At 34.5% G+C, this 15,875-nt stretch overlaps 1 protein-coding gene across 1 annotated transcript; it reads left to right on the forward strand.

The window, feature by feature from the left end:
• Positions 1-792: 792 nt before the first annotated feature.
• Positions 793-2,608, forward strand: BDR25DRAFT_299305 (dual specificity protein phosphatase 12). The gene is made up of 4 exons (XM_033689127.1): positions 793-1,118; positions 1,212-1,433; positions 1,705-2,037; positions 2,131-2,608. The coding sequence occupies exons 1-4, from the start codon at positions 1,069-1,071 to the stop codon at positions 2,513-2,515; spliced, it is 990 nt and encodes a 329-aa protein (XP_033539374.1). The 5' UTR covers positions 793-1,068; the 3' UTR covers positions 2,516-2,608.
• The last annotated feature ends 13,267 nt before the right edge of the window (positions 2,609-15,875 follow it).

Below are 15,875 nucleotides of genomic sequence, written 5' to 3' on the forward strand. Positions count from 1 at the left end.
TCGGCCGGCCGCTGTTGATCTACAGATCAGGGAAGGCGTTTCCCGAGCGTCTCCCGCCTGTTTTGCCAGTAGGTAAAACTATCGGCCAGGGAAGAATTCTCCGTGCCCACCCTAGGTGGAACGATGCCCTGAGCGGAAGGAGTGCATTGGCGAAGAGGACGTGTCGACAGCGGTGCTGGTCCTGAGCCTCGAGACCTCGATAACAGTGCATCTGATCCAGTCCTTCGTTGGATCCACCGACCGATCGACCAAGATACGGATCCTGGTGGAAAGGCTTCCAGTTGGACGCTTTCCCAGGGCGTATTGTCGAGATGCAACATGGAGTTTGAAAGTTGCAGAGTCCCAACTGTTGGGGCAGAGACTCGCTGCCGCTGCATAGATTGGCCAGTTGAGCATGACGATGGATGCGGCCGGCGCCCAGCCGCGGAAATGAATGACGCTGTTGCAAATTCTAATTTGCAGACTCATTCCCGTTTGGTAGGTACTCACAATCAGCACGTTACTGCATGCACTGCAAAGGCCGCCGGTCCTGTTTCAAGCTTCCAGCATCAAGTTACCAACTCTTGCTTCAATTAGACAGATCTAGGAAGCGGCGGTGCAGTCTCCCGGTTTTGCTGTGTCATTTTGGCCGGCCCCTGGCCCAGCCAGAGCGCGGGCGTCGTTGCGTGCAGGCACGGCTGTGGATCGCCTCGTTTGTAGGGCTGGAGTGGCTTGAATCGGTGTGTGGGCGACAACCAGACCTTTCCCCCAAACTAAGGGACCTGTGCACGATCCAATACGAACAGAACAACTTAGACAGTCTCATCAAACACTAACCGTTGATTCCACCTCGCCGACCTTGATACCCCTTCTCCCGTTGTCCCAAAGCAGTCATTCTACCGTTGCCTCGACCATTGTGTTCGAGCCCACACTGAAAGAGCCTCGGCGAAAATCTAAAATTTGGAGCCTCACTGAAACAAAGCCACCAGTCACCTCAGGCGTGGGACCAGCAATAATCGCAACAGGCAACCTCACGATACTACCCCTGCACCTTTGCCGGATCTCACATAGCTCTTGTTTTGATTCGTTATGGCTCTCATTGACAGAGTTCCGGGCGACTTGAAGCTCTACATCGGTGGGTATGTGACACCGCGCGCTCTACATCCAATGCGTCTCTCGCCTCCGACCAATATTGGCGTCACCTGCAGCAGGGGCTGACGAATAGCACATAGGCTCTTCACCTTGCGCCGGCGCGAAGCACTCCAGCAGGCTAACATCACACACATCCTGTCCGTCCTGCGCTTGCCCCTAGACCAGCGCCTCTTCAGCCCATTTAAACACCTGGTTGTCGAGATTGACGATGTAGAGGATGAAAACCTCTTAGAACACTTCCCTACAACCAACAAGTTCATACAAGATGGACTTGATGGTGGTGGTGGCGTTCTTGTACACTGGTAAGTCTAGATCCCAGAACAGCTGAGCCATATATCCAACTTTCAATCAACAACACAGAATGTCTTGTTAGCAGCCTTCCTCAAGAAAGGGTAGTCTTGTTATGTCGTTACGCACCCTGTCCACGCATCCTGTTATTTTTCCTTCATCAGGCTTCTCCTTCTCTCCAAACCTTCCGCATTCTGAAATTTTATCCCCTCCACTCACCGCTCCTTTGCCACTCCATTATTTTCAGCCTCTCGTCTCAGAATGCCAACCTTGCTCTTTCTCTAGTGCAATGGGAAAATCGCGATCGGCCACATGTGTCATCGCTTATTTGATGCAAAAGCACAACATCAGCGCCTCCGAGGCGTTGTCTCACATACGGCAAGCACGTTCCCTGTGTGAACCGAACGGGGGTTTCATGCAGCAGTTGGAACTTTATGGTGAGATGCGAACGCCAGATAACGTCGAAGAAACTCCTGCCTACCAGCGATGGGTGTATCAGCGTGAAGTAGAACTGAGCCGAGTTTGCGGTCAAGCGCCGGAAGCAGAGAAAATCCGATTCGAGGACGAACACACCGATGAGGATACTTCCGAATTCGAATTGAGATGCCGCAAATGCAGGTATGTTGGCTTTTCTTAATTTTTTCCTCAATCCTAAGTCACTCTGTTGAACCTTTGCCGCTCCAATCTCACCGAGCGCTTACACGGTTTCAGACGGCCACTAGCAACTTCCCAATATATCATTCGGCATCCTATCTCGACTCTCCCCAGCAGAGAGATCTCAGAGGGTCCGCCGATGTCACCGCCCCAAGATTGTGCCCACTATTTCCTCGACCCATTGTCGTGGATGAGAGCCGAGCTCGAGCACGGCAAGTTAGACGGGCGCCTTGTATGTCCAAAGTGCCACACAAATGTAGGCAAATATGCCTGGCAAGGGATGCAATGCAGCTGCAGTGAATGGATCGTTCCGGGTATCAGTCTATCCCGGGGTCGAGTTGACGAGGTGAGGTCGAGGACCTCCATTACTGAGATTCGGCGTCCACCAGGGTCGATGCTACTGCCGTCGCTAGGCCCTGCAGTTTCGAGGCAGAATCTGTAAGGCTGAAGTACAGGGATAAACATAGGGTTGACATATCTTGTAGAACATCCTACAAGTGAGACGCTAGACATGGTTTATGTTTGTGGCCTGATGTAGTACCAAGTTAATTTCCTCGAATCAATATCAAGTGCGTTTAAAATTTAGTTTTTTGGCGAGAACAACCCAATCCTCATGCGCTGAGCTAATAGATTGCCCTCGCAACTCGGATTGTCGCCAAACGAGCCAAGATCTGCTCGATATCACTTCAAACATCTCGAGCGTCTCCCGCAACATGCCGATTTGTTTAACGTTGAAAAGAGCTTTCTCTTAGCATGTCTCTAGACACCTCCAAAAATAGCTCGCTTCAGAATTCGAATGCGAAACTCGACCAAGACTTCGGGAGCAACATGGCAATCGATGGGACCACCAAAGAATCTTCGAATAACCGACCAAGAATCCTCAACGGTCTGTCTTTATCTTAATACGTCCCAACGTTCTGAATTGGCACCAGGATTGCTCAAGCAGCACCTTGTGCATGTCTTAATTATATTAAGTAAATCAAAGCGTACAGTCGATCAGTTTTGCTATCCGCATTTACCAGAATAAAGAGGCTTCGGCCAATGTTTCAAGGCCGACTAGGCCTACCCCAAGTTCGAAGATAGTGCAACTATACCTTCACGGCTACAGTGGTAGCTATCGCTCTCAATTATCACCTCTAAATCAGCTCATGCCTTCTCAGAAGGGATGATTTTCCGCACCCGCTGATTATTCTAGACTTTCTTGGAGAATATCTTGACAGCTTGGTACGCTCGGGGCTGAATGTGAAGCAAAGCTCATCTCTAATTAGGGGTGCAATTCATCGATAGTCGACCAAACACCGTCTTCCTCGGATGTGTTAATGAAAATGGCGTCGTATCATCCCACTTTCGCTGATGCGGGTTAGATGGATCATTTGCAATGCTAGTGAGAAGCGACAACACGGTCTCTATTTCGTTCTTCACGGTCAGTGACATCTCAATCAATTTCACTAAAGCTAGGGCGCCAAGGTCCGATATGTTTATTCTAACAACCACCTGCTTAATATCAGCAGTGAGTACGAAATTTATGTGGGCCGTGGTAGCTAGCCCGAAATACGTTGGATACTTGAACTTAACAACCAAGACCTTACTAGCATGCACGAGAGGGCAAGAGAATAAAAGTCCTCGTAATGCCCCCCTACTGCCTACCTGAATCACCAGAGGACACGGCATGATTTGGAAGCTCCATACGCCCTTAACAAAGCAGTTAGCACTCGATGTCTAGATAGGTCGTTCCTAGTGACCCTAGGGGCAGACAACGAAGCGAGCGACATGGAGAAGAGCTTGCCGGATGTTACCTCGATCCATCCATCTCCGTCCTTTTGCCATTTGGGTGAAGAGCTCCCGGTTGCGTACGCTTAGAGGGTTGCATACCTGCCCGATATCCACCAGCGCATGGTAATTTGGTCAAACCTCGCCGAGTGCCTTTGCGAGATACGAGCAGGGTTTCTTCCACGATCAAGATCAGAACAAGACATCGACATCAGTACCCGGGCCCACGAAAAGTTGAATACACAGCCTGACCAACCTCTGCGGATGAGGGGTTAGCTGTTTGCTGATGCGGGTTGAGCGGACGGAAAGACACTGCGATGTCTGTGATTCCAGAGTCTTTCACTCTGGGGTTGCAAACACGACATTTACTTCGCTTCGTGGGAGTCTCTAGTCGACTGTAATAAAGCAATTGTTGTGATAGACGTCTTCTAGTCTTCTATGCTATGCTTGGATTCCTGAGTTAAACCCCTCCCTACACTCTGAACACCAACCTCCGATTTGTGGAGTGCAATGTACGCCATCAGGTAGCAGCAACTTCCCTTCATATCCTTCCTGGTTGAATTCTTTGGAGAGCCCAAAGTTTCACAATTGGATTATTTCTCTAGTGCCACTCCTTTGCAAACTTTAATAGGCCTAGCTCTATATAATATTTCTCTCCCTCCACTTTATTTTCGCTCATGAAAACAATACTAACAGGCCTACAGAGACGCCTTGCAAAAGTCTTTGCCCACGCTAAGGCACTAAAAAAGCCACAATTTAAATTAGGCTAATAAGTTCTCTAGGTATAATCTCTTCCCTCTTTGTACTCATTACTATCTTTAAGCCTAATAACCTCCTGTACATGTCTAGGCATATGCTTAATCTAAGCCTGAATACGCCTCTAACTAAGCTCTCTCTTCTAGCATCTTTTCTAAGCTTTTATTACTTCTGCACAGCTTTATAAAGCTTCTTTCTTAGTTATTTCCTACTTTATATAATACTAGGATAACTTAAATACATTTAGATTTAGTAAGTTTACGCACTAAAGTGGTTTTTAAACTTAGTTAGTATTGTATATTCTTTACTAGGCATATTGTGTATAAGTAGAGGCTTTGTCTTTTTAAAGTAGAGTATTTAGCTATATTCTTACACACTCTAACGTACTTCACGGGCGAGTTGCTTACACACCTAAGTTGCTTACTTTTACTAAGACCCTACTAAACTACTCTTTCTATACTAATGTATTCTCTATAACACTACTTAGACGTGCTAAAAGAATGTTAGATATAGCTTATGCTCTAAGCTTTTAAATAAGACATAAAACTCTTAAAGAAATGTGCTATAGCTATATATAAAGTTTTATAAAAAATAATAAATAACTATAGCACTAGATAACATTTACAAGCTAATTCTACAGCTAAATTATAAAGGCTAAGTAATAAAAAAAAGTAGGTAATTATTAAGACTATACTTAAGCTATATGCGTAAGAAATTTCCTCTTAGATAGCATTTATAGCTAATATAGCTAATTCTTTACGCGCTAAGCATAATCTAGGCTATGTTTATATAAACTAGCCTAGTATGTTTATAAAGTGTTATTTAAAGCTTAAAGTAATATTTAAGTGTAAGTATAACTATAAAAAAGCTTTTTATAAAAGTCTTAGAGTAATTTAGAGTAAGTTTAGCCTTATAAAGAATATTAAAGCTAAGTATAGCATTTAGAATAATAACATATATAACTTTAGTAAAACAGGCTTTATAATTAGCTAAATATTTCTTAACTATACTTACACTTAAAACTTTACTTTAAGCTTTAAATAACACTTTATAAACATACTAGGCTAGTTTATGTAAATATAGCCTAAATTATGCTTAGCACATAAAGAATTAGCTATATTAGCTATAAATGTTATCTAAAAGGAAATTCCTTGCGTATATTACTTAAGTATAGTCTTAATAATTACCTACTTCTTTTTATTACTTAGCCTTTATAATTTAGCTATAAAATTAGCTTATAAATGTTATCTAGTGCTATAGTTATTTATTATTTTTTATAAAACTTTGCACATAGCTATAGTATATTTCTTTAAAAGTTTTATGTCTTATTTAAAAGCTTAAAGTATAAGCTGTATTTAACATTCTTTTAGCATGTTTAAGTAGTGTTATAGAGAATACATTAGTGTAGAAAAGGTAGTTTAGTAGGGTCTTAGCAAAAGTAAGCAACTTAGGTGTGTAAGCAACTTGCCTGTAAAGTATGTTATAGAAAATAAAAAAGATTTAGTATAAAAACTTTTATTTAGTATCTATAAAGCTAGCAATAGTAACAGGCATTAGAAGTTAATAGTTAAGTGATAAAGCGTATATTTATATATAAGAGAGAGACTGTAAGGCTGCAAGGCTAGTTCTTACAAAGGATGATAATGTATTGTAAGACCGGAAGCGGCTTGTACAACGGTCCTTACGCGCGACAGGTATATATACTATTCTGTACGCAAATCAACTGTTAGTTGATTATTCGCACCTTTTAGTTGTAATAGCGCAGTGGTACAGAGCTTCGTTCTTACAGAGACGAATTGTTGTCTAACTAAGAAGGAAGCGGAAGAGCATTAAATAGACAGGGTTAAACAAAGAGACTAAGGCTAGAAACAAATAATTAAGCAATTCTAATCTAGTGCTAGTCGCTTCTAGCCTTTTCTTTAATAAGAACCCTAGTACAGGCTGCTTTTAGCTCTATAGTACATTATAACTCTTATAAGAACTAGTAGTCTTATAGTATCTATAATATAAACTATTTCTAAGCTAGATAAAATATTTTAGTATAACTAATACTATAAATAGAAATAGAATTTTATTTATAACTAATTAAAAAACCCTTATGTATAATATACTTACATCTAATTCTAATTCTTTCTTTGTATTCTTTGTATATATATATATAAGTGTTTTCCTTAGTCTTGTAATAGATTCTAAAGCGCTATTAACTAAGTAAAGCTAGTTTAGTATAATTACTACTATAGGGTTTCTTAGATAACTAAAATACTATCTATACTTTAGTAGCTATATATAAAGCCTTAATACTATGCCTTTTTATTTTACTTTACTAAATATACCTTTTTATACCTTTTTATACTTACTAAGCTGTATAATCTATTTTTTAAAAATTTTAAGCTTAGCTTTTTTAATAAGCTATAAACAGCTTTCTTAAGCTATAGTTAGTAATTATATTTAAAAAATTATATATAAGGTTGCTAGGTTTAATATAACGTACTTTATAGGCGAGTTGCTTACACACCTAAGTTGCTTACTTTTACTAAAACCCTACTACACTACTCTTTCTATACTAATGCATTCCTAATAACACTACTTAGACATGTTAAAGGAATGTTAAATGTAGCTTACACTTTAGGCTTTTAAATAAAACATAACACTTTTTAAGTAACGCGCTGCAGCTATCTATAAAGTCTTTTAAAAAATAATAAGTAACTAACACACTAGATAACTTTTCTAAGCTAATTATATAGCTAACTTATAAAAGCTAGATAATAATAAAAAGTAGGTAATTATTTAGCATATACTTAAGCTAGATGTATAAGGATTTCCCCTCTAGCTAGCAGCTATAGCTAATATAGCTAATTCTTTACATGCTAAGCATAATATAAGCTATATTAGCATAAACTAGCTTAATATATTTATTAAGTGTTACTTAAAGCTTAAAGTAAAGTTTAAGTGTAAGTATAACTATAAAAAAGCTTTTTATAAAAATTCTATAGTAATTTAAAGCTAGTTTAACTTTATAAAGAATATTAAAGCTAAGTATAACATCTAAGATAATAACATATACAACTTTAATAAAATAAAGTTTATAATAGGCTAGATATCTACTAAAGCAGTTATTATAGGTTTAGAGAGACAAAGACAGCTAAAAGCAGTCTAGCTAGGTAACTAGAAGTAGACAACAGCTATCTAGAGCATTAATGCTAAAAAGTAAGCTATTTTGCTTTTTATTATCTTTTAGGGTAGTAACTACTTTTTAAACTAGTATAAAAAAGAAAATTTACTCTAGAATTAAGTTATTATAATCTCTAAGCATAGCTAGACTACTAATTAGCTTAGTCTAGACTAGTTAAAGCACTTTAATGCGCATATAAAGAAGTGTACTATTAGCAGCTACTGTCTGCTAGTTATTAATAGCTATAAAAGCTATAACTTACTTTATTTTTAGTAATACTATAAAGATAATAAGATTATTACTATTTATATGCTTTTTTACTTATTACACTTTTTATAGCTACTTAATGTAGGTTGTTTTGCTTTTTTAAAAAAGGTGTATAAGTGCTAAGCTAAAAACTTTATACATAACTAGATTACTTATATTATAAAAATAAAGTTCCTACTATGCTTTAAAGCAGCCTATAATGCTATAATTACTTTTAGTAATATTTAAAAAGAGTTTTAAGGCGCTAAATTAGTTCTTTTTAACTTATAATAAGTTATAATAGGCCTTAATATAAAGTTATGCACTTTATTACTACTACTACTTATATATAACAAGCCCTAGTAGTTATAAACCCTAAGTAATACTCTAAAACTTAGGTTATAATTAATGCTTATAAAAATTAAAATTTAGAAGTATATAAATAGTTTACTAACTTCTATAGTTAAAGTGTTTAAAAAGGTCTTAAAGAGGGCAGCAATAATTACACATAAGCTAGTGTTAGTGTAATAAGAAATTACTAAGCTTTAAGCAGCTAATAAGGCTGCTACATAACATAAATTGCATAAAAGAAAGCAGATTAAGGTAGAAAGGACCTTAATAATTTAAGAAGGCCTGCGCTTAACAGCTCTAAAGGAGTTTAAAGCGCGCAGTGACAGGAAGAAGGCAAAGAAGCAGGTGCAAGCTAAAGTAGGTAAGCTATTCTAAAGGCGCTGCGGACAGTGCAATTAGACTAGGTATAACGCGCAAACGTATAAGCAAGAAGTAGAAGTAGTATCTAAATAATATTCTAGGCTGTACTGTACTATATAGTGCTAGAGCGGGTTGTTATGGGCCATAATAGAGTTTGTTGGGGTGGGGTCTTGGCAAAAGTGAGCGACTCGGGTGTGTGAGCAACTCGCCCATGAAGTACGTTATAGTAATATCTACTCTACTATATTCTTAAAAGTTTGTGTTTATGTCTTACTTTTTAAGGTGTACACGCTTAAATAGGTAACAACACTAGTTGTAATAAGGTAGGCGCCCCGCCTGCTAAGCTGATACTATACGACTTTCCCTACTGTTGTCAGATATGCGCACCTACTGTCAAGACAGGAGGAACGCTTGACGAAAGCTGCTACATAGTACGAGCAATAAGCTCGAACAGTATGTTGCTGCAAATTGCAGCATGTTACAGCATTCTGCAGCATTTTGCAGCATTTTGCAGCATGTTGCAAGCTGGTCGCGCATAGGGCAAGTGCGCGAGGGACTCGGATCGGCAAAACGAAAAGCCGAGCAACACGAGTAGAGCAGAAAAAGGATCGATAAATCAATACAATCAATCATCATCCCATACATCATATCTAAACCCATCATTCATCTCAGGAAGCCTAGAAACAGTGCTTTAATTTAACAACTGTACTAAAAGGTACGCACGAGAATACTTAAGCTAAGTATTCTCGCATAGTATAATATATATATAAGTAATGCTAGGGTAAGCACTAGCACTAGCGGTTGTCTCTAGCCTAGCCTAAACCTCTATGAGCGAGAGAAGGCCACGTAGTTGACTGTGCTAACCTCGTTACACTAGTAGTGCTAGTGCACACTTGTATGTTAGTATTTGCGCGCCATCTAAGCGCAAGTACAGGTGAATAGGCGTTAAGGCGTATATAGTTTCTCTTAGTAGCAAATCTTTTATACTACTTATTTACTAGCTTTTTAAAACCTAGACTTATTTATAAAAGCTAAAGTGTATTAAATTAGTAAACTTTTTTATTAGTTATTTTTTAAGATAATAACTAGCTAAACAGTAATAAATATAGTACTAGGTAAAGACACTTAAGAGCTCTTTAAAGTTAAATAACATAGCTAGTGCTAGTAGTAACAGCATAGAACTGTTGTTTACTAGCTGCTGTAGATTTAGCTCTAAGTACATTGCTAATATATAACACCTCTAGTATGCTGCTATGCAGATGATATTAAATTTAGTTGCATTATTACCTAACTTTAAATCTAGGTTTTGTACTCCTTTATAGTAGTATAGGCTATAATTATGTGTACTACTTTAGTCTTGCTACTTATACTAATCTTAAAAGTTAGTTATGTTAAACTTAGAAGTTAAAACATAAGTTTTAAAAAGCTAAAATTACTTATTAAAATAATACACTATAATATAAGAATTATTTTAGATAAAATTAGAGGTAAAGTAAACACATTACTTTAAGTCTACAGCCTTCTACTCTAAAAACTTTAGCATAAAGTGTAATAAATTATGCTAATGTTAATCTATAGTAAAGAACATAATAAATAAAGTTAAATAGTATAGTTAGTGCACTTTATTAGTTTTAGTAAAAACATAATATAAAAGTAATAAATAAGTAATAAATAAACTATTACTTTTAACGCTTTTCTTTTTTATACCTAATAAAATTAAGTTTTATAAATATTAGCTATAAGCTTTATAATAAAATTAATTTAATGCTAGCTACTATTTAGCTAATTACACTTCTCTTATATTAACTTAACTATAATTTTTTTATTACTAAAATTTTTTTTAACATAGAAACCTACCTTAGTAGTAGACTTTTAGTAGAGAAAAGTGTTAAATGCAGTAAAACAGAACTATAGGTAGTGTGTAAACTATCTATCTTTATAGTAAATAAAATGCTAGATATAAGATAAATAAATAAATTTTTATAAGCATAGTTAAATAAACTCTACTACCTTATATAAAAATAAAGATAAAAATGCTAGGCTTAGTTGTAGCTTATAGTTTTTAAATTTAAATAGAGAAGTTTGTTTTATAAAGCTATAAAAAAGTACGTCTAATTAGTTGTTCTTTAGATATGCTGTTATAAGGTCTTAAATTCTATAACATTTAAAGTAAAGTTAAAAATAATTTTATAATTAAAATCTTTTAACTTTTTAATTTCTAGGTCTTTTATTACTAAGCTTTTATAATAGCTAGTGTTGTGTACAGCTATCCGTCTATATATATCCTTCTGCTGTGCTAGCTAGGAGGTTAACCTGTTGGCAAACGCAACAGTTATAAGCCTAGTTCGCGGCGTAGTGTAGATGGTTAGCGCTTGAAAATTTGCGCACCTCTGCTCCACTAATAGGATTGCATTATCCTAGAGCACTGCGTGTTTGATTCCCACGCTCAGCAAAGAGCATTTAGGTAGTGCGTCTATTACAGAGGCTACCTTACTAGATCTGTCTCTAAGTTCTGTTGCTTGGGCTAGGGAGGTGTTACAGTCTACGGTTGGACCAGCGTAACTCCACCGGCAGTGCTCCACAATCTAGCTGGATTGGGGCAGGGCTCGCTTATGAACCAATCGGAAGACACGGAGGCAGCACAGCTGCCTGCGGTAATGGAAGAGTGCGTTGTCTAATAGGAAGGACAGGCCACAAGTTTAGGAAGCTTAAGGGAGCCTATAGAGCTTGCCTTAGCAGACTTTTATAAACTCCTTAAGCTCCTCTTAGCACCTTTAGTATATGTATATAATTCCCCTATTAAACAACTTTAAAGAGGTGTGTTTAATGTTTAGTTTATTCTCTATATAGACTAAGTAGCATTTAGCTTTTTAAAAAGCTATAATACTATTTGTATATTTTACACTATATATACCTCTAATTCTGTCTAACAGGACTGTTTAACCTAGCCTTTCTACTGCTGCATTAAGGGCAAACTATAATCTAGTCACTCTTCTCCCCTCTAGTAGCCTATTAGCCTGTACGTAGGACTGTACACCCTACTAGTTAGCCCCTTACTACCTGTCCTACTTGTCCCCTAGGAACACTATAAGACCTAAGTGCTTCTATAAAGTAAGAATTGTAACATTAAACACTACTCTATTAAAAAGTATAAATACTTTTTAATATAATTTAGATTCTAACATAGCCTACATAGCGCTATTAAGATTTATAAAAGTTTCTACCTAAAGTAAAGCTATCTTAGCAGAACAAATTAACACTATCTAGGATAACATAAAAGAACTCTAATAGATTAGTAAAAAAATTAGTAAACTAGTAAACCTCTAATAAAAAGTTGTAAACTTTTACTAAAAAGTAATAAATTTATAAAATTCTCTAAGACTTATAAGCTTTTAAGAGGCTACTAGCTACGCCTACTAGATACATAAACTATAAGTAGAGCTAGCAAAAATATAAAACATTTTAACTAAAAAAGTAAGCATTATAGCTAAAAAGACTTTAAGACTAGCTCTTTTAAAGCTTTTTAAAAGATTATTAAAAAACCTTTACTTATTTTTTATAAAATGTTACTTTTATATGTAATATAACAAAGGAGCATTTTAAACTAATGTAGAAATAATCTTCTAGATAAAACTACACCTAGAAGGCCCCTCTATAATCTAGTTTTAACTACACATAGATAATTAAATAGACTTTAGAGCTAATAGTGCACTACTTAATTCTAAAACTAAAAAAGTGTTTAGTAGTATTAAAATTTTTAAAGCAGCTCTAACAGCTATTTATAGAACTTTAGATAAAAAAAGGATTACAGCTAACAAACTAGACACTATAAGGCAGGGTAATAGCCTAGTCTAGAACTATGCAGCACACTTTAGAGAGTAATTAGCTATCTGCAAATAGAGCAACTAAAAGGCCCTATACTACATGTTTTACAACAGACTAAATAACAAAGTAAAAAATAAATTTATGCATGTTAATAAGCTAACTACTTTAAATAACTATATTATAAAAGTAACAACCTATAATAACTGCTATAAAAAGTGTAAAAAAAAAAATTTAAAAAGAACTTTCTAGAAGCTAGAGTTTATCTTAATAAAAAAAAACTTTTATAATATAATAAAAAACTAATAGACCTTAGTTATGTAAAGCATACATAAAGCCCTCTCTTAAAGAAAAACTAAGTCTTAGGATGTAATAGGCTACCTCTAATAAAGAAATAATAAAAGTAGTTAGAGAACAAGGCCTACCTAAACTATAGAAAAGTAAGACATTTCTGCTAAAACTGCCTAAACTTCTAAAAAAAGAGAGAATAAAAATACTACTATAATAATAAAAACTATTACTACTAAATACAGCCTTATAGAAGAGGAAATATTAGAAAGATTAAATAATAAACTCTACTAAAGATATAAAAGAAACTATTCTTTAAGCAACTATTTTAAAGTGTACTAAGAAGTAGTTATTTAAAACTTTAGTAGCTTAAATATAGTGTTATAGAACTTTATAATTTTTAAAAGATATAAAAAAAAAACTTAGATCTAAAGATATATTATAAATGTATAATAAAAAGAAAAATAGTTCTTTTTTTAAAACTAGACCTCTAGTACTTTAGTAAGAGAACTCTCTAAACAGTTCTAGAAATGTAAATGCTAAAAGTGTAGTTTATAACATAACTACTTAAGCTATTACATAGTTATGCTTTACTAGATAAACATTAGTAATAACTACTTTACATTTAACATTATATAGTAGATAGCTAAAGTTAAATATAACATTATAGATAATAAAGAATAATAGCAGTTTTTTATTAAGATCTAAGACTAGAAACTAGAAGGACTAGGTAGACCTGCTAGGTTTAAAGTTTAAAAGCTAGTACCTAGGAAACCTAAAACACTACTCCTAAGCCTTATAATTAGTAGGAAGGCTTTAGTAATGTAATAGAGCTATAGCTAGTGTACACTCTATAGAAGTAATATCTATAGCACTAACAACTGCTAATAAAAAGCACACCTTATACAGATAGTACAAACAAAAGAATACCTTTAGTAGACTTAGAAGAGCCCTCTTAATACCCTACATAAACCTAATAACTGTCTATACCCCTAGTACTAGTGCACATAACACTACTGTGTTAAGCACTAGAACAATAAGCACTAAATAAGCTAGTAGCCTACATAGAAAAAGAACTATAATAAGTGCTTATAGCAAGGAACAGCCTTAGCCTATAAAACTATAAACTGCTATACTTGCTAAATAGCCCCTCTACATAAATAAAAAGAGTAGGTAAAATATAAAGAATAAAATAACTATAGGTTTTACTACTTCTAGTAAAAGGTAGTAAAAAAAAAAGACTACTTAATGTTACATTACTTAATTAAAGATTATAAGTGTAAAGTAGCTAACTGCTATAACTAAGAACACTAGATCTATAAAAAAATAAGTTTAATAATAACTTATAAAACATTAACCTTTACCTTTTTTTAAATAAAAAAGTCTTTTATAACATATTAGTTCTAGTTGCAGTAGGATAAGGGATAGAATATAGCCTAATAACTACCTTTACATATAAGAAACAGTTAGGACTAGCTCTTATAGATAGTAGATGCACCTTTACAGCACTAGACAAAAATTAAGTAGATAAGCATAAAATTCTTTTTTATATAAAAAAAAATTCTATTTAAGGTAACCCTTGCTAATGCATTCTTAATTAAGTATAGTAAAAAATAAATTAACTTAAAAACACATAAATAAGACTTTAAAACTCTAAATATAAAAAACTAGAGGTCTATAAACATACTCTTATTAAAAAATAAGTATAATGTAATTTTAGGCTATAACTAGCTTAGAACATATAACTCTGCTATTAACTAAAGAATAATAATAATAGAAAGCCTAAAGAACTACACGCGCATAACCTAGTTAGTATGCTATAATAATAAATGCTTAATCTATAAGTAAGTAAAGTAAAGTAGCAGTTACTACTCTAGGAAAGGAAAACTTAAAAAGTTCCCTTATTAAAAACTTAAAGCTTAGGCTATTAGAATAATAAAAAAAAAGCTTAAAAAAGTTCCTTATAAAGAAATTAGAGATAATAAAAATGTAAAATAGATTAAAATCTTTTAAATCTAAAATAAAAGTAGCATCTCTTTTAAATATAAGGATTACAAGGACATGTTTAAGACACTAGAAGACCTAGAAAAACTGCTACTACACTAACTCTAAGACTATGCTATTAACCTAGTAAAAGACTATAATCTAAAAACCTATAAGCTCTGCTCTTTAACAAGGGCACAGAAGAAGGCCTTACAAGAGTACATTAATTAGATGCTAGCTTAAGGCTATATCTAGAAAAGTTATAGCCTAGTTGCTTTAGCTATAGTCTTTAAAAAAAAAAATTTATATTTACTAGAATTATAAAACTCTAAATAATAATATAATTTAAAATTAGTTTTTTTTACTAATTATATAAGATATTATAAACTAACTAAAAAGAACCTAGTACTTTATAAAGTTTAACATACAAGACAGATTTAATAAAATAAAAATAAAAGAGAGAGATAAATAGCTTATAGTGTTTAAAACGCTATAAGAACTTTATAAATTATTAGTAATGCTGTTTAGCTTAACAAACACCTTAGTAATGTTCTAGCAAATTATTAACACAGCCCTTAATCTATATCTTAATGTCTTTACCCTAGTATACCTAGATAACATTTTTATCTATTTAAAAGACACTCTAAAAGACTATGTACAGAAGGTATAAAAAGTCTTAGAAAAGCTAAGAAAGTACAGACTCTATTTACAGCTCTTTAAATGTAAATTCTATGTTACTAAGATAAAATATTTAGAATTTATAATTAATAGTAAAGAAACAAAGATTAACTTAGCTAAAATATAAAAAGTACTTAAATAGCTAAAGCCTATAATAGTTAAAGAAGTTAAAAGATTCCTTAGACTATTAGAATATGTTAGATAAATAATCTAAGACTACTTAAAAATTACTATACCTCTAACAAACACTACTACTAAAGAATAGGCAATAGCAAAATTTATCTAGACTTTATAACGTACCTAACAGGTTGGCCGGCCACACGGGTTGGCCGGCCACTTTTGCCAAGCCCCTACTAAACTCTACCTATCTACATAA

This window comes from Lindgomyces ingoldianus, assembly GCF_010093535.1.
Source record: "Lindgomyces ingoldianus strain ATCC 200398 unplaced genomic scaffold BDR25scaffold_92, whole genome shotgun sequence".
NCBI classification, from domain to species: domain Eukaryota; kingdom Fungi; phylum Ascomycota; class Dothideomycetes; order Pleosporales; family Lindgomycetaceae; genus Lindgomyces; species Lindgomyces ingoldianus.

Coding starts and splice junctions, on each gene's coding strand:
- BDR25DRAFT_299305 (XM_033689127.1), top strand. CDS start 1,069: ATGGCTCTCATTGACAGAGTTCCGGGCGACTTGAAGCTCTACATCGGT. Junction 1,434..1,704: donor GGTGGCGTTCTTGTACACTG/GTAAGTCTAGAT, acceptor CTCTTTCTCTAG/TGCAATGGGAAAATCGCGAT. Junction 2,038..2,130: donor TTGAGATGCCGCAAATGCAG/GTATGTTGGCTT, acceptor ACACGGTTTCAG/ACGGCCACTAGCAACTTCCC.